This window comes from Chionomys nivalis, chromosome 3 (assembly GCF_950005125.1).
Source record: "Chionomys nivalis chromosome 3, mChiNiv1.1, whole genome shotgun sequence".
Taxonomy (NCBI): domain Eukaryota; kingdom Metazoa; phylum Chordata; class Mammalia; order Rodentia; family Cricetidae; genus Chionomys; species Chionomys nivalis.
The window spans coordinates 112,261,512-112,280,405 of NC_080088.1; the positions used below are offsets into that span (position 1 = coordinate 112,261,512).

Genomic DNA, 18,894 nt, shown 5'->3' on the forward strand with positions numbered 1-18,894 from the left:
GGTTCTTGACATCAAACCGGGGTCCTCCTGCTTACAAGGAAGTACTTTACTGGCTGAGCCATCTCCTTAGTCCCTTAAGTTCTGTTTCCTGCCCCTGCGGCACTGTGGCCTTGTGGGAGAGAGGTGGACATTGGCCAGTGTTGTCTAGCAGTGCTCACTGAGGTTCATGTAGCCTAAGTGGATAATGAAAGACTGAGCAGGCCCCTGGGTACCACACTGGGGACCCTAGGGATACCATGGGGTACCCAGTGCAGCCTCCCTGGGTCAAACTTCCCATCGCTGTGACTGATAACCCGAGTAAAGCCAGGGAGGAAGATGACTGGGGCTCAGGGTTTCAGAGGCCTCTGTCTGTGGCCCCGTGGCCCTGCCTTTCTGAACTGAGCCAACATTGTGCCGGAAGAGGATGGTGGAACAGCTGCTCACCTCATGGCAGCCAGGAAGCAGAAAGACAGACAGAAAGTAGCAGGAATAAGCTACACCTTTTAGAGACCAGATAGCTGAGAGCCAGCCAATGGGTGAATCCACAGACTAGATCCCAGCCCTCTTCATCCAATCACGTCTCAAGGTCCTGCCTCTGAGCCGTGCAGCATCAGCACCCTGTTCTGAATCTAATGGGAGCTCAGCTCACGAGTGCAGGGCACGCATGTACACACTGCACACGTGATTAGCCTTTCGGCCCCATGTTCCCGGTGCACGCCGGAGCCCAACCGCCAGGCCTGGCCCCCCACCTGCCTGTTTCTGATGTGTGACTGCGTGTCTTCTCTTGTATAGTGAAACTTGGGATTTGCAGTAGTTAAAGCTGAGGATTAGGAGAGACACAGGGATCGAGGGGGCTTCATCCCAAGCACCCCCAAAAGCAAAGGAAGGCTATAGTGAGAAGGTCTGAGATCGCAGTGGCCTTGACTACAGTGTAAGGGAACATGGCTCCGGAACGAATGGGTGGCACCGGTGCTGCCAGGGCCGAGCACATCACACCCCAAAGGCCCCATTGCTAACACAAAGGCCTGGATCTAATGACCCCTGGGGTTATAGTCAGAATGGGGCCTGTACCTAGCCCTTCAGTGCAGGCACAGGAGTCAGATTCTTCTTGCATTGGGGTTCCTCACTAAGGGGAACACCAAACAGGCTCCCCAGATTCTCATATCATAACCCAACATTCCTACAGCCCTAAGCAGCAGGAATAGGGTCCCGAGAAGCTGAGGAACCTACCCAAGTTCACACAGCCAGAAGAAAGGTCCCGGATCCCATCAACTCACCTCCAGCTTCAGTCTCCCATTCTGGGAAGTGGCTTCCCCACCTTCTTCATCCCTGCCAGTGGGGTTGGAAGACTGACAGGACCACCACATGATCACACTTGGTGAACTATGGGAGAATTCGGGGCTGGACTGCCCAACCTCGTGTGCCAGCTCCCCACTTTCACTGTCCAGGGAAGTCTTCCTAGGGCTTTAAAACTGGGTCCTGAGCCAGGGGTAGGCGGATCCGTGAGGTGGGCTGAGCACTCTGCGCCTCAGTTTACCCAGGTCTGCCTGTGCAGATGGCTCTGTGTGGACCTCTGTCTGTTCTGTGAGCTCAGAGAGGTCTCTGGACTGCTGTGGGCTTTGGTCCAGAAGGGCCCAGCTGGCATAGGGACACAGGTGTCATCCCAGCGCTCAGGATGCTGAGGAAGGAGGATCAAGGCCAGTCTGGGCTACTTCAGCAGCTACTGCAGCATCAGGAGTCAAGGGGAGGAAGGACTCTCCCTGCCCCTCTTCTGAGTCCGAAGTTCAAGGTCAAGCTCAGTCAGTTCAAGGTCAGCCTTGGCTACACAATAAGCTCAAAGCTAGCCTGGGCTATATGAGCCCCTGTCTAATAACGATAATGATAGTGATGATAATAATATTTTTTGAGTTGTCTAAAAGACTTCCCCAGCATCCAGAACCACCTGGGACAGAGAAGGGTGGTAGTGCTGGGCTTCTGAGCCTTTACATATTCTGTTCTTTTGCCCCCCAAATACTTTTCCTTCCCCAACTCCATATGTAAATGTCCACGTGTCCTGCAAGCGTCCACCCAAATGGCCTTGGCATGAGATTCTGTGACCCTCTGCCCTGAGCACATGGTTCTTTTTTTTTTACCAGCTCCTGAAAAACCACATGATCTGCTTCTCCGGGGCTGACAGAACCCACCCCACACCCCATTACAACCCTCTGACAACTTCAGCAACTCCTAGGATGGAATTCAGTCCTCTTGGCATCCATTTGGGACTCTGCATCTGCCCCGCCCACCCTCTTTGCACCCTCTCCTTCCCTTTTTAAATATTTCTTGATCACCCGTTCTCTGTCTCGGGGCCTTTGCACCTACTCCCTCTGCATTACCCCCACAGGCAAGACGGTCAGCCTGGGCGCTGTGAGGTTCTGGGTCAGGTGGGAGGGTGTTCAGCAGCCTGACTAGGATGTCCCCACTAATCACCCACAGCACCTCCCTCCATGACAGTTCTCCCTCAGAGACAGTTCATGCACCGCTAGGCTCCCCTAGCACCTGCAACGCCTCCAAAGCTCTGGTCACATGTCACTCCTACTGGGAAACCGCTAAGACTCCTTGTCCCTTTCACAGAGCGCGGCACAGTTCTTCCCTGTGCCTGTTTGTCTAATTACCCAGATGCCGAAGACACACACACTGTAGACTCCTGTGCTTCCCAGTCCCTCATAGCTCCACTCAGCAGGAGCTGGGGGAGCATTGATGAAGTGCGTATTGATTGGCATGCGATTGGATCGGCAGATGTGGTTCTTGGTGTTTCTGTTCCAGGCAGCATTCGGAATGGTCTGTGGTTCCGAGTTATTTCTCGTGACCCACCTAAGCTGGGGACTGTCATTGTCAACATTTTATAATACACGAAGGGGTTAGTGACCTGCCCAGAGCCACACAGCTGCTTCTGATTGGCTGCCCTGCCATTTAACCATGATTTATTGAGCACTCACCATGTGCCAGATCCTAAGGATAAATTACAGAGCAGGAGAAATGCAGCTCTAAGTTACATGTGTGTGCACAACATACACACATAGAGCGCATGCATACATGCACACATGGAAAATGGCTCCTTTTTCAGGCAGAGATGCCCAGGCATTGGGTAGGGTCACACAGACAGCTGGTGGCACAGTCCTTTTCTTCTTCCGTGCCTTGTATGCTTCCCACTGCACACCCTGTCCACAGGGCAGGGACACTTTAACAGTCTAACCAGTCAATTATAATAATATTTTTCTCTCCAAATGTTTAAGAGGGGGGGTTGATGTGCTAAGGTATAATCATGGCTCAGAGACAGAGCTGACATTAGTTATTAATTAGACTATTATGCATTCCACGGTGATAATTGCTTCGCTGTGGAGTCACCAAGCATGAAACGGACCCGGCAAAGAAATGCAATCTATCAATCCTTGGAGCCGCAGCACAATGCGGCCGCTTACCTTGAGCCAGTACCTCAGCAGGAAACAAAAAGAAATTAATGGTGCCAGTGATAGGCAGTAGCAAGCCAGCCCCTTCCTCATCCCAGCCCCAGGAGGGTTCACCGGCTGGTCCCAGGGACAGCATGGAAACAAAGTGAAAATGGCCATTTGTCTTGGGGACATCTTTTCCCACCTCCGCCTTCCCACCTTGTCATTTGCGGGGAGACATTGTCACCATCTCCATCACTGCCCTTGGCCCGCCAGGGGCAGCCTCCCTGCTGGTGCTCTGCTTCTACCCAGGTTCCAGCCCTGCCCTCGGTGGATAGGTCCTGAGGCTTGGGGTGGGAGGTGTCCGTGGCAGACACAGCCAGAGTCCAATCTTAACACAGGAAACAGAGATCCCTGAGGGTGAGCATGTGCCCTGAGACCCATCCAGTGGCAGTTATCACACTTAAGAGAGCATCCACCGTGGTTAAATGCACCCATTGGTGTTTGGTGTCTTGGCGATTGGGTCTGTGCTGCCTGTTTTACAGGTGAAGGTTGGCTGGAATGGCTTGAGTTGGCCCCACAGCTGATGGTATCGCTGGGATTTGAACCCAGGATCCTGAGGGGTGAGAAAGCAGAGGTGGGCTCGCAGAGGGCAGGACAAAGCATACACGAGGCAAAGACCTCCTGATGCCTCTCTCCAGGCCAGCTTCCTCAGCCTCCAGACACTTCTGGATGGACCAGGCTCACATTGACCAAGAAGCATCAATCATCCAAGTCTGAGCTCAGCCTCCCAACGTAACAGACATCCCTGGCTCAGCCTGAGGCCTGTGCAGCCCATCAGCTTCATCCAATCGGCTCCAGAACAGAAGTCAACCTCAGCGTAAACATGGCGGCTCCGGTTACCTCAGGGAAAGAAAGAGGAAGCCTGCAGAGCTGGCTCCCGGCCTCATATCGATTATGTCTGCCTGGCATAGAAGCTCCTGAACAATTGGATGATTGTCTCTGATGAAGTCCATCCTTGCCACACTGCTCCCCTGCCTCCTTCCAGCCACGTCCCAAAGCCATTAGGGGTGTCCCTCCCTGCAGGAAAGAAAGGAAGGAGACACTGTCTGCAGAGAGTGACAGGCACATTCTGTCTCAGAGACCTGAGAGCTGTCACCTGACCACCACAGAAACACTTGGACAGAGACCATGGTTGGCGACAGCCACCCTGGTGGCTGTCAAGAGTGGCTCAGGTCTGTAGTTCCAGTGCAGGAGAAGGTTTGCTGTGATTACAAGGTCAGCCGGGCCCGGAGAGATGGCTCAACTGTGACAAGCCTGTGCTGCTCTTGCCGAGGACGTGGACTCAGTTCCCAGCACCCACATGGCAGCTCACAACTGCATGTAACTCCAGCTCCAGGGGATCTGACACCTCCTTCTGGCCTCTGCAAGTGCTCGGTTCACACACACACACACACACACACACACACACACATGCACACACGGCCTCTTTGAAAGGCCCACATACCAAGGAGCTCTGGCCCAACCCAAGGTCCTGTCTCTGGTCAGCCCCAGCCAGTTCCCCATCATTTCTGCCGCGTTCCTGGTGCATTGGCACCTCGGCCTTCCTCTGCACCTCGTGCTAATTGGTCTCAGCAGCAGACTCCTCACAGTGGGAGGAAGGGACTTTCAGGTCTGAAGTCACCCTGTTAGCTACAAGGAAACCCTGCGATTGGGGCAACAGGAGGGACTGTTTTCCCTCGCGGGCTTCTGTCTCTGGCTGGACACAAACTTCATTTCGGCAAATATTTATTGGGCTTCTCCGACATGCCAGATGCCGTCCTGGGCACTGAGCGAAACATTCCAAACCTTGCTGTGCCATGTTGCCTGCTGTCTGTAGAGGCCCTGCTCACCCTGATGCTGGGCCACTTTCTGTTCCTCACCCCATCAATCCAAACCAGATATTGAGCTATTCCTTTATTCCTTTGATTTGGCAGGGTCTGATGTAGCCCAGGTTAGCCTTAAACTCCTAATCCTCTTGCCTCCACTTTCTGAGTCCTGGGATCACAGTGTCACGACAGCCAATAGCAATGGAGAACCTTCTCTGTGGGGCAGCTGTGTGTAAGCAAATCACAGACTGTGGGCTAAATTCTGAGCTCACTGCCTGCCCTCCTAGAGAATTTTTTTTTTTTTTTTTTTTTTTGGATTTTCGAGGCAGGGTTTCTCCGTAGCTTTTGGTTCCTGTCCTGGAACTAGCTCTTGTAGACCAGGCTGGCCTCGAACTCCCAGAGATCTGCCTGCCTCTGCCTCCCGAATGCTGGGATTAAAGGCATGCGCCACCACCGCCCGGCCCTAGAGAAAGATTTAATAGAATACAGCCTCCTTTACGTATGCCCACTGTTTTTGTAGGAACAGGGCGGCGCTCAGGGGCTGCCATAGAGACCAATGTATATGGCCAAAGTGCTGAAAATATTTATTCTGGCTAGAGCTGTGCCCCCATCGGGCTGAGGTCCCCTCAGGGCTTCCTCCAGCCACTCCTCAGAGACCTTCCAAAGGACACGGCTATATTTAAAAGCCTGGGAAGGACAGCACTTTGATGGCATTTGCGTGGCCGCTGTTCCTTAAAGGGCACACATGTTCCTTTAGCTTCTCTTTTCTGGGCTGGCATTTTGGAGAATGTGCCAGAATGGAATTGAGAGGAGAAAGCACTGCTACTGGAGACCCCCCTCACCCCCTCCCCAGGCCAGCTTTCCAGGGCAAGGCCATGGCGCATGTAGCTGAGAGAGCTTGGGTTTTCACTCAGCTAGTGTGCGCCAGCAGGTGTGATAGGGAACCCACGAGGCACAGCCCAAGGCCAGAGGGCACCTGTGACCCAGCGTCTCTGGCTCTGTGCCCTCACCTTGTCTCTAGGTTCTGGCGACTTCTACCTCTCAGGTGCCCTTTGGCTCTAACTCATCCTTGTGGCCCTTTGGCAATGCCTTGGCCCACATTACCTTATACGTAAGAGTGGCGGGCCCATGGTGGGGCTCCAGGGTGAGCACTTGTCTAGCATGCCCAGAGGCCCTGAGTTGCGTTTTTAGCACTGCCAGACAACAAGAAACAGCAGATAAGACCTGTCCTTTAACTGTTAGTCTGGGGGCACACCTGCCGAGCCTTGGCAGGTGTACGTGGGAAAACTGAGGTACAAGGAAACCATACTGCTAGGGGTTGGGGTTTAGGTCTCAGTAGCTCAGACCTGACTCCAAAGCCCACTTTCTTCCCAGCCCTTCCTTGAATCATCATACTTGTCCTAAGCACCAGCTGCATGCATGCCCTGTGCTTGCTCCTGGCCTCCCGCCTGGCCCTGACTGGCCTCAGAGCCAGTCACCCTTCCACTTCAATAGGACTTGGCTTCCAGAGTCATCTGGGGGCCCAGAGGGATGGGTGGGCAGGGCCTGGCTTTCTGAGTGGGGCCTGCAGTATTAGAAGGCTTGCTGCGTCTGCCTCAGGGAAGTACCTTGGGTGTGTGAGGCAGCCAGCAAAACAAGGCAGGGACTGTGTGCAGGGCTACACACCAGAGGTTAAAATGAATCTGGCAGGTGCACCGGGCCTGGGACAGGGGCACTTCAACTCCGGCCGTCTGAACAGACGGCCCAGATGGTTCCAGGTGGTCGCTGTCGATGGAAGCGTGGGCCCCGGGTGGCCAGATTCTCCAGCTCCCCAGAGAAGCTGGCAGTTTGGCACTCTTGTGGTTTCCAAGCCTGGCTCCCTCTCTATGCACATATTTGCATACTGCGGTCCTTTCTGGGGTGCCATTTACATACCGCAGTCAAATGTGCAAATCGGGAGTGTCTGGCTTGATGGCTTCTGACAGCTCCAATATTTTTTAAACACTGGAGTGTCCAAGAAAATAGGATTGCAGGGCGGCTCCAGCCTACACTTCATGGCCTTCTCAGCTGTCACGTGCCACATGATCGCGTGAGCGGGCACACGCTTGTCCACGCTAGGGCCTGGCCTTGGGGGGTTAAGGATAGTAATGCCACTGCTCACAGCAAGGGCTTGGGCTCTGGGGCCACCTCTGCCCCTTGCTGTGTGGCTTGTCACTGCTTGCTCCCCGGCTCTCTGAATCCTAGTTCTCACTGTTGTTAACATGGGGACTCTGGCCCAGGTTAAGGAGGTCCACATGACAAGGTCTTAGCAATTCTTCTAATGCATGACAAAATCTTGAGATGTGGTCTTTTAGTTTGTAGACTTTTTTTTTTTTTTTATCAGAGCAGTTTGAGGTTGAAAGAGAATTAGAACTGGGACTTCCAAACTTCCACGTGTCCCACCACTCACTGGAAGCTTTTCACGGCAGTTGCCACACTGATGAACCGCCCCTCCCCCTCTCCCCCATGTTACGTGGTACTGTGTGGCACTCTTGTGGGTTATGGCAGGCGCATGACAGCAGGAAAGCCTGTCTCACTCTGCTGAAGGACAGACTTGGTGGAGGTAAGCTGGCCATGGTTCTAGCATACCTGACATGGAAGCCACTATCACCCACCTAGGTTGCTAGGGAGTTCACACAAATTCCAGCCCCCCCTCCCCCCGTTACCTGTCACGCAACTAATTCTGTGTCCAAAGTCACTCTCTGCCTTAGTCCTCCTGTGATACTTCAAGCCACTGTCTCAGCCTCTCTGGACCTCTCTCTCACTCATGACTGCCCCACGGAGCCTTTGGAGGCTCTTTGTGCTCTATAAAATTGCAAGGTATTATGATTATCATTCTATCCAGAGAAACAGCATTCACCGAGGACAGAGGTCTAGCCCGAGGCTGAGAAAGAAGAGAACCCAGAACTTGGTGCAATTGTTTGTGAATTCACCCTCCTGGGGTGCAGGGTTACACTCCAAGTGGCCACTTAAGCTGTTAAGGTGGCAGGGCCAGGAGGCCTGTGCCACTGAGTCACGTTCACCCAACCAGGGCACCCAAACAGGGGGAGAGGTCTTGGACTCCTCTCAGCACCCTAGACAAGGACTCCTGCTCTACCCTTGGCCACAACCTAGCACAGCAGGAGGCCATACTACCCTCCTATCTAGGACACAGCCTTGAGGAATTCCCGGCTCCTTCTTCCTGCCAAGAGCTGGTTTCTTTCTTTCCTTCCTTTTCTTTTTTTCTCCTTTCTCTTTTTTTCTTTCTTTTTTTCTTATTACCCCCAAAGCAAAATTTATTTGTCAGGTACTAAAGGAAGCCTCCTGTCCCTTTTATGCCGGCAGCCCTCAGCAGAGGAGTGAAATCGTGTATTTCGCTGCTAAGAAAAGCCCCGGCTTATACAATTTTAACAATAGAAAACTGATCTTTGCGCTCCAATGCGTGGAGGCTTGGAGGAAAACCGGCAGCATTCAGGTGGCTGGCGCATTACAAATGAGCGCTTTGCCTTTGTTTTGAGTGACAGGCAATTTAAATGCAGTATTATATGGAGTCCAGGGAATTTTTTTTCCCACCCCAGAATGGGGGTTGGGGAATGCAAAAAGGTGGGAGGAACAAGAAGGGCTGAGGAACTCTGCATTCCCCCCTGCATGAGTTGAAAAGTCCAACTTGAGCTATTTAGTTCGGAAATCAGGAGTTCGTGGTTAGAGTAATTGGTGATTATACTCTAGCTAATAGTGGCTGTAGCCTGGCCTGCTGAGCCACGTTGGGGTGCATCTTGCTGGGTCCCCAGAGCCCGGCATAAACACATTGGGGGCCACATTGTGTTCCCTGGAAAGTGTTAGTGCCGACATTTGAAAACATGGCCCTCTGTTTTATTTTTAACCTGCCTAATAAATGTGGTAATAAAATTCCCCGTGGTTCCTCTCGCCCCAGCCGAAGTCCCCCTCTGGCCTTGCAACAGGCCTGGGGATAGTGACTCAAGGTGGGCAGGGTAGGGAAGAGTGCAGAGACAAGTGCTGTCTGCCTGCCTAGGTGGCGGGAATTAACGCACCTAAAACAGGAAGGTCAGTGGATAGAACACTGGGCATGGAAGTGTGAGCAGCTGAGTTCAAATCTCTAGCGCCCACGTAAAACCCAGATGGGGAAGCATAGACTGCAGGAACCCCCAGCAGGCAAGAGCCACATAGATGGTAGCATCAGGCCCTTCCTCCCCTGGATTCACTGCCAGGGTCCTGTCGGGTTCCTGCAGAGCAGGCCTTGTAAGCGCCGTGCAATGCATACTATTGGTGTTTCTAAAATAGGGCGTGCGGCTGGCCACAACTGTCTCCGTGTTGTCATGTGACCTCCAGATTGCTGCTGTCACAAGCCCAGTCTAGATACTTTACTTCCACCCTTCCTTGTGACCAGGCGTAGCGACAGGCAGGACACAGTCTTTCTCCTGCTAAGCTTCCGGTCAAGGCCTGTGGGTTAAAGGCACCGAATGTCCACTTCTAAGTGGTCAGTGGTGCGTGGATGGTGGTGAGTGTATGGACATTATAGGAAGACAGTCACAGAGATAGAGACGCCACTACAAACTGGCCGGCACCGTGATGGGAAAGGAGAGCATGGCTGAGGCTGGGGTAACTGTAAAGGACTCGGCCGGCCCTTTTCCCCAACACCTGCTTTTATAACTCATGAGAACATCTTCACCCTCCTGCAAACCCCAGCCAGGACTGTGTTCAGCACGGACAACTGGGAACTAGAGTGTCTGAATATATATGATATGTATATATTCTTCATATTGGATGGGTGATGAAGCGTTGCTTCTGTGGCTTCCGTGAGCTATGCGTCAACTGTGCTACAGCTTCTAGCCTCAAGCAGCTGCAGGACCCTGGGGACACAGCAGCATCCAAAGGGGTCAAATGACCACCACCGAGCCGGGCGGTGGTGGCACACGCCTTTAATCCCAGCACTCGGGAGGCAGAGGCAGACGGATCTCTGGGAGTTCGAGGCCAGCCTTGTCTACAAGAGCTAGTTCTGGGACAGGCACCAAAGCTACAGAGAAACCCTGTCTCGAAAAAACCAAAAAAAAAAAAAATGACCACCACCATCCCTACCAACCAACCACACACACACACACCCAACCTGGGACTCTTGCCTTCTCAGGGACAAAGGGCAACTGTTTGCTTGCCTACACGGTCAGACAATGGTGAAGGCAACTTGGTAACTTGCCATGTCTTTGAAGATGGATGTTCACAAGCGAGAGCATGTGGTTGGCCTCAACATTTTACTGTCATTGCCGTCCTCTTGGGGACACTCCCAAACTCACTGCTCCCCAACACTCCCAACATACGTGTCATTTCACCGCCTCCCTGCTGTGGCTCCCTTTCGCTTGGAATAGTCTGTCTTTGGAGGAGGGCAAGCCACCTGTGCTGGGTGATGATGTTTTCCCACACTTCCTGCCCTGTCCCTCCCCAGCACCCTTCCCTTCTCAGGGAGAGATGGGGATTTGCCAAGTCCCACCACCAAACTGGGTCAGCCTTCCCCCACTTCCACCCTCTGCCAGTCCCCCACCCCAGCCCATGCTTTTCCTTCCAACACTAAGTGGTTGTAATTAACAAATCATCTGGGGAATTGCCTGGAGGTCCGTCCCCACCGGTTTAGGACTATTCTTAGTCCTCGGTACTGCATATCTCAGGGACTCTTGGAAAGTTGGTTGAGTGGATCAAAGACCATCTCACCCTGGTCGGAGAGCAGAGTCTCTGCTCAGGAGAACAATGGGGTGAAGCTGCAGTTGTCACTGGCCTTTTAAGTCCGTGTTTGACACTGACTGCGCGTTTCTCTCCACTTCTCTAACGTAACTCTCCCTTTCCACAAGGCCTCTGTGGACCATCTCTGTCAGCTAGAAACCTAATGATCACAGGCAGAGTCTGACCCTTTCTGGGAACCACGTTGTTAAATGGTATAAAGGGACCTCGCGTCATCGCAGCGGAGTATAGCTCAATTTTTAAAATGGTGGTGAGCTATGCTGTCCTTTTTTATGCGGAGTCTTTGAAATCCTGTATGTATTTCATATGCGTTATATGTTTTGATTTGGACTTCCTGTGGTTCAAGGGGTCCAGAGTCACACATGGCTTTGACAAACCATATTGGGCAGCATGGCAGCCATATTGACAGTGTGAGCAGTGTGAACCTCTATATTGAATGTGTTTTTCAGATTGCTTTTTCCTTGGTGCACTGGTATGCATAGGTTTTCTCTTAGGTTGTTTTTGTGAAACACCAGAGAGACGAACACAGTCAAGAACTCAGAATTGGCAGAGTCAAGGCAGAAATTGGTCACGCTTGGTGGTAAACATATCTGTGAGGCCTCAGGCATGCCAGAACCCTTTGAGGGAGTTGTGTTACTAGCTTCCCCGTCTTTGTGAGTGAGGAAATGGAGGCATGAGTTCTTAGGTGAATGTGTGTTCAATTAGCCCATCTATAACTGGGGTTTGAAACCGTGGTATCTTCCTCTCTGGACAGGTTGTCTCAGAAATGGCCTCCACCATTGGGAAGCCAAAGAGCCCTGACATCATTTGGGTGGGGAATAGGGTTGGTGCTGCACACTCAGTTTGTTTATTTGGTAAAAGGCACTGATGGGGGCGGGGGCGGCTGGAGAGATGGCTCAGAGGTTAAGAGCATTGGCTGTTCTTCCAGAGGTCCTGAGTTCAGTTCCTAGCAACCACATGGTGGTTCACAACCATCTATAATGAGATCTAGTGCCCTCTTCTGGCCTGCAAACATATGTGCAGGCAGAACATTGTATACATAATAAATAAATAAATCTTTAAAAAGAGGCACTGATGGGCTAGGGGTAGGGCTCAGCTGATGAAGAGCATGCTTGAAGGTCTGGGTTCATCGCAAGTGATGCACTCCTGTAGCCTTAGAGCTTGGGAGGCTGGGCGGGACGACCAAGGTTCAGTGGACTACATAAGACCCTGCTGTGCCTCCCTCTGAGAAAAATGCTTGTATTGGGCACCAACTTTGAGCCAGAAAGAGCTCTGAGGGCTGTGTTTATGGGAAGGCCTCACACTCCCTCGCTGAGAGTTATGGGAAGTGAAGACAGTCCACACTCCCACCCACCACACAGGGAGTTGGTACTGGGAGGGACACGTGTGGTACCTGCAGCATGAGGCCCACTGCCGCCCACCGTGACCCAGCCAGCCAGGGTCCTGTAGATGTGGGGTTGCTGTCGGCGCCTCCCAGCACTGACCTCAGAATGGAAGGCCCAGGACTCTGCATTGCAACTGGCCAGCAAGAGCTAGGATCAGGGCCACTGGACTTCACTGTCCGAAGTGGGGAAACGAGAGGGTCCTGAGCCCAGACCTTCCACAGCTGTCGGCCCCAAGGTCACCTAGCCACATGATGCAGGTGACACGTCTCATCGGCAGAACAAGAACACGAGTAAGCAGAGGACGGGGTTGAGCTTAGCTCCTCACCACTCGGTTGGCTGTTGTGTTCAGCCAGTCGGGAAGCATTTATTGAGCAACATCAGTATACCGGGAACTTTGGTATCAACCCTGTTACTCTCTGATGCTGGTTGAAGCTGTGTCTTCTGAGAGCTAGCAGTAGCACAGTGTTTGTCGAGCGTGTCCCCCTTTCTCCCAAAGCGGGTTGGATTTGAACTCAACAGCTCTGCCCTCGAGTAAAGATTACTAACCAATGTATTAATAACCTATTGTTGCCTTTCCCTATGTTTACATCTTTCGGGCTGGTTAGAAAGGGAGTCCTGTTATGATTTAGCCCCCACCCCCACCCCTGGGCTCAGAGAAGGGCAGCCACATAGCCTGGGCATAGCGCACCTGGGCTGTGAGCTCAGAGTCCTTAATATGGGAGACTCTGGGAATATGGGAGCCTCAACTTGTAACCGCGAACCCCCCCATTTTTCTTCCCCCCTTTGCACAGGAAGGTATTGGTCCCCTTGCAGGTTCCGGGCCATGGCTACACGTGACACTTTCTCTTCTTCCCAAAGGTGGTGGCCCTGAGTAAGAGGAGTCAGGAAGCAGAGGCGGCGCTCCTGAGTGTTTATAAGCAATTAATTGAAGCGCCAGGTAAGAAGCTCTTGGACTCCGTAATTGAATAATTACCACTGAGAAGCACTGTGAGCGGGGACACGGATACCACAGTTGCTTCCTGGCGCTGGGGTCTGGAGACAGGCCTGGACCCAGAGAGAGGCCAGGCCCTCTGGCAGCTGGGGCCTGGGGGTGGGGGTGGTGCAGGTGAAGGTGGTGGTGATGTGTGAGAGAGAGAGAGACAAAGAGAGACAGAGAGACGGAGAGAGAGAGAGACTTAATCAGCCTGGTATGACGTGTCTTCATGGCTCCTTCCTGATTTCTGCCTTGCAAGTTGGAGGGCAGCTTTGACGTGATGCCTGCCTGGGTCTTCTCATCCAGGGTCGCAGATGACTCAGCCAGCAGGGGACGGTAGAGGGATAATGCCACTTTTCCAACAGCCAACCTCAGAATCTCAGTACTGAGGGGAGTTTCCCTTCCAGACAAAATGGACAAAGCAGGGGAGGATCTGCTGACCTGCTCACAGTGGTTAGGGCCAACCCCTGCCCCGTGTCTGTCAGAAGTGTGCTCCACCCGATGGCTGTACCCACTCACAGTGGTTAGGGCCAACCCCTGCCCCGTGTCTGTCAGAAGTGTGCTCCACCCGACCACTGTGCCCGTGTCTGCTATGGCAGTGCATGATTACACTCTAAGGAAACATCTAGAACAGGCATCTAGATTCACTATGAGACTGCAGAGGCCAGGGGAGGGGTACGGGCTTTCCTTCTGGGTGGAGAAGATTCTAGAACTTGAGGGAGGCAAGGCAAGGGTACTCTGTAGGTGAACTGTGTGCTACTGGAGGGTTTCCTTAAACAACAAACCCCCAGCGAGACAAGCGTCACCTCAGATGAACACAGCAGCCTTCCGCTGCTGCAAGTCTCCCCGTCCGAGGTCCTGGCAGTACTCTGCCTGCAATGCTGGCCTTGGTCCGGCTGTGGGTCTTAGCATGGTGACCCTTTTGAGGATATTTGGCTTAAGTACATTATTCCTGTCACTTCCCCATGTGTTGGCTCACACTGCCCCTCACATAGCAGATGTCAGGGCCCCAAGGTCACCACCCCAATAGACTGCCTTGCTAAGCTTGTGGGGGGCACCAGCCATTCTGACACTTGGGGTATCCTGACTCAGGTCAGACATGCGGCTTCAAGTTGGGCGTGGTAGTTTACATCTGTGACTCTAGCACTCAGAAGGCTGAGGCTAGCCTGGGCTACACAGTGAGACTGTCTCAACAACAAAGTAAAACAGTTGGGGAGGTGGCTCAGTTGGCACAATGCTTGCCTGGATCTCATCTCTAGCAACACGTGACATCCTGGGTGTGGTGGTGAATGCTGGCAATTCAGAGCCAGGCTGATTCCGGGGGTTCAGGGACAGGCAGCCTCTAGCCTATTTGAGGAGCAACAGGACGCTGAGGCCTGTCTCAAAAAACAAGGAAGGACACCTGAGGCTGACTTCTGACCTCCACCTGGCAGACACATGCATGCACACTCAGGCAGACGTGCAAGTGTACACGCACACGTGTGCATGCATGTAAGAGGAAACTATATTTCACTTCTCGGATTCGCCATGGGACCCTCATCTTTCAGAACCCCAGGCTGTTTTAACTCAGTTGTGGGCTCAGCCAAGAGCCACATGAGCCCCGGAGACTGGTGTGGAACCTTCCAAAAAAAAATCCTCATTGCCTCTTACACCTGTCCCCAAAACCTGGGTACTCAGAGGTCATGGGGAGGCTGGGGAGCCCAGCATTGACCCCATGCCTTCCCAGGTATCCTCCCGTGAAGAAGGGGGAGGGAAGGGGTGCCATATCCCAGCTGTCACCGAGTTAGAAAACGAAGAGCCTTAACGGATGGAGATGCGCCACACAAACAGCCCCTTTAGGGGCACTAATTCATTTTCGAGACATTTAAGAATAACACAATGTTTTAATGATTTCTTCAGGGAATCGAGAAGATGTATTTTTGTGCTCATTAAATGTTATCCACAGACACGAGAAGCAAATGTCAGATGTGGAGGTTTGGGGGGACTCTGAGCATGCAGGCACACACACACTCGCACACTCTTCTCACCCCTACGCAGCCGGGATGCACTGACTCTCCATTGGTCTGTGTCTTGACAGGCAAATTATTTGTCGCAGTTACCCCCACCCAAGTCCTGATTCAACATTTCCGTCTGAATGACTGGCTGCTGCCAGCACGAGCCCTTGGCAGGCAGCGAGACGCGGGCTGATTGCTCAGCAACTATTTTGATAAGTGCGCAGTCCGTGTATCTGTAATTACGGAAGAAAACCGTAAATCTTTTGGATATTGTTCGCACAGATGTGGCACGAAGTGAGAAAAAAAAAACCAGTAAAATGTGTTAAAAGCGTAATTAATGTCATTGTTGTGAGGGAAGACTTGATTTAAACTCCTTGGCTTCAAGCGTGCCGTGTTGATAGCTGATGTCTTCACTGTGCACAAGCCAAGTCGTGGGGGGACCCGGCCCAGCCTCAGCAGGAGAACCTGGGGACCCAGTGACTAGAACACAGGGAAAAGAAAAGGGGAACAGGAGGAGGAGAGAGCCAGGGAGGCCAGGGGGACACGTGGACACACGACTGAGCCCACTGCAAGACAGGTGAGTGGCCCAAACGGCTTCTTGTATTTTCTTTGGGTTTCTAAAACTCAAGTGCAAGACTTGAGACTTCCCTGCTGGTGTGCCTTTCTCTGCAGTGTCCTCTCGGGGTGAGACCGCTTGGGGAAGAGGGAAGGAAGGTTTCGGCTGCAGTGTACATAATCAGGACTCTGTCCTCAGTGTGTTGAGCTGCATGGCCTTAGCCCAGAACCTCATCCTCTCTGGTCTCTATATCTTTAAAAAAAAGAGGTCACAGAACCTTCTGGTTGGTTGGCGTGAGGGTTTGATGCTTCATGTGTGAGGGGATTTTAAGGAACATCCCATAGCCTGTGAACATCAGAGTCCAGGGGTTGCAAGTATCTGCTGTGGATCACACGGGGCTGTCACCTGTCTAGGACCCTGGGGACACCGTGTGGGTGACACTATTGGTTGGGGCAACAGGGAGCTACTGGCCAGGTTTCGGGGTTTTTAATGTGTCTTCCCAAGCCTAAAAAAAAAGAATAAGAAAGAAAGTAGCATTGCTGTACACACACAAAGGTCTCTCAGACAACAGCAAGTGGAAGGAAGGCAATCGAGGAACCATTTGTCACCTCACTGTGCTGCCCCATGTGAACCTCTACAGAGGCCCCCCGGGTCCCCTTCCCCAGCCTCAGCTGCGGTTCTGTCTCCTATGTAGCTGTTCTTGGGTGTCCCAAGCCCCTTTCCACACTGCCCATGCACCGAGGGCTCAGTGCTGTTGTGCTGGGTTTCTCTGGATGAGAAGAACAGAATGTACGAAGGAAAGTCCACGTCTTGATCATAAACCCTGTGGTCAGAACAGACGAGGCTGCTTCTCCTTGTTGGTCTGCACAGCTCCTCTGTGTTTACTCTGTGTCCTCAGACATTATATTTTGCAAGTGGACCATTTGTGTCGTTCCTTCATGCGCATCGGGACTTTAGGATTGTTGACGTGTAGATGCTCTTTGCATATTAGGGATGGGAGTGTTGGTACTGGTAGACATGCTTGGCACTTTCTCTCCTAAACTGATTTTTGCTTTTTAACTTTGTTCATAACCTCTCTTATATACAGTACCTAGCAGATGTGCAAACCACGATTTCTAGAAAGTAGAGAGTCTTACCAAATCTTTCTTTCTGTGTCCTATTTTTAAACACATTTTCGCCTGAAGGTTGGAAGGGGGTTTTGAGTATTTTTGTGATCTTCTAAAATTTTAAATCTGAACTGTATGAAATATATTTTCGATGGAAACAGGAAGTAAAATAGCTAGTTTTGAGATTTGTCCCAAATGGCTAATTCTAGCGCCATCTAGCGATGGCCGTGGCTAAGAGGTTTTAGTATAATCGGGAATAGTGGTGCCCACTGTTGCTCCTGCTGTCACCCCCTTCTTCCCTCCCTCCCTCCCTCCTCCCTCCTTCCCTCCCTCCTTCCCTCCCACCCTCCCTTCCCATCCCCCATGCTTGTGTCTCCAGGGAGTCATAAGAACACAGAGAAACACTTCATTTGCACTTGAATGGAAGACAGAGGTGCCATCTTGCCAGGACATTTCTGGGGTGCTGTTTCAGGGTGCTGCCTGCATGACAGGCATTATGCTAGCCCCTCAAAGGCACACACACACACTCATACACCCCCTTCAAGGTAGGCTCAGAGAGGTCAGGACTGGAGGTCACACAGCAGAGAAGAACTGGAATCTAAGACCGGCAGATTTTGATGTCCACCGTCACTGCTGAATTCATTTGTAAATTGAAGGACTTCGGGAAATTTGGGGAAAGAGAGGACACTGCGGAAGGGCCTTTACTGCCAGTCCTTTGGGGGGCTGGACCAGGAGGCTAGGAAGACTCTTGCTGGAAACCAGCTGCTCTCACTCGCAGAGCCCCAGCGTCTTCTGTGTGATCCCCCAGTGCTGAAGGTAGCAAAGAGCTACAAATGGGGGGGGGGGGGAGACAGCAGAGGAAGAAGGGGGCTCCACTCTACAGTGATGGGCCAGGCCCCCTCTGCCGTTCTGTGTCTCCCTCCATGCCTGGCTCCTCCCCAGCCTGTTTCCCCGACACATAAAATGTAGACAGTGGTATCTCCTTTATGGGGCTGTGGCTCCTGCGCCACTGCTTTGGCAAGTATTGAGTGCCTGCTGTTTGCCACAGAGGCACGGTGTTGAGTGAGATGGACCCCTTCCTGCCCTCCTGGGATGTCTGTGCACTTCACACATGGAGCCGTGTTTGCACCGTGACATGTTTTGTGACCGGGGGACTTTGAGAAACTGTCTCCCTTTCTGGACTGCTGTTTTCCTCTGGACAGATGAGCTCATTCCCCGCTACCTTAGAAGTATTGAACGGGATGGCATTTCAGGTGCCTGGCTTGTCGTAGCTGCTCAGCTAACAGTGGCTTCTGCTGTCACTGAAAATACGCAGTGCCAGGGAGGGGGACCCTCAAGACCCTCCCCTCCCCCGTTTCCAGAAGCCGCTGAGCCGGTCAGCTCAGGCCACTGTGGGGAGAAAGGACCGGGTAGGGTAGGCCCATGGCTGTTGTAGAGGGAGGGAGCTGTAACCCATCTGCTGAGGAAAAGTTAGGACTCTGTGCCACCCACGCAGGCACCGCCCGAGCCCAGATGGGAGCAGGCTACTGCCTGGGCTTGAGCTTGGAGGGGCGCACGCATACTTCTGCATATATGTTTCTAAGCAGCCTTGTGGCCAGCCTTCTGGCTTCAGCATCCCCAAAATTCCTCTGCGTGCCACTTTGGGGTGGATGCAAAAGGAGGGAAGGTCCAGACATCTTTCCCTGTGTCTCCAGCCGCTGCCTCCCACCATGAGCACCAGGAGGCATAGGACAGGCTTCCTCACACAACAAGAATGCTCTCCACCCCTTTTATTACCACCCATCTCTCACCCTCACCTGTCGCCATCCACATCTGGGCCACCCTCACCCTTTTTAGAAGTCCAGTCAGTTTAACTTATCCACA

General features: G+C 52.5%; 1 protein-coding gene across 10 annotated transcripts in view; it reads left to right on the plus strand.

Annotated features, from left to right (window-relative positions):
• Positions 1–18,894, plus strand: part of Cux2 (cut like homeobox 2) — a 177,340-nt gene that overhangs the window by 123,999 nt on the left and 34,447 nt on the right. For all 10 annotated transcript variants that reach the window (XM_057764414.1, XM_057764409.1, XM_057764408.1 and 7 more), the window contains one exon: positions 13,261–13,339. In XM_057764414.1, the coding sequence (XP_057620397.1) occupies positions 13,261–13,339 (79 nt within the window). The remainder of the gene's footprint in view (positions 1–13,260; positions 13,340–18,894) is intronic.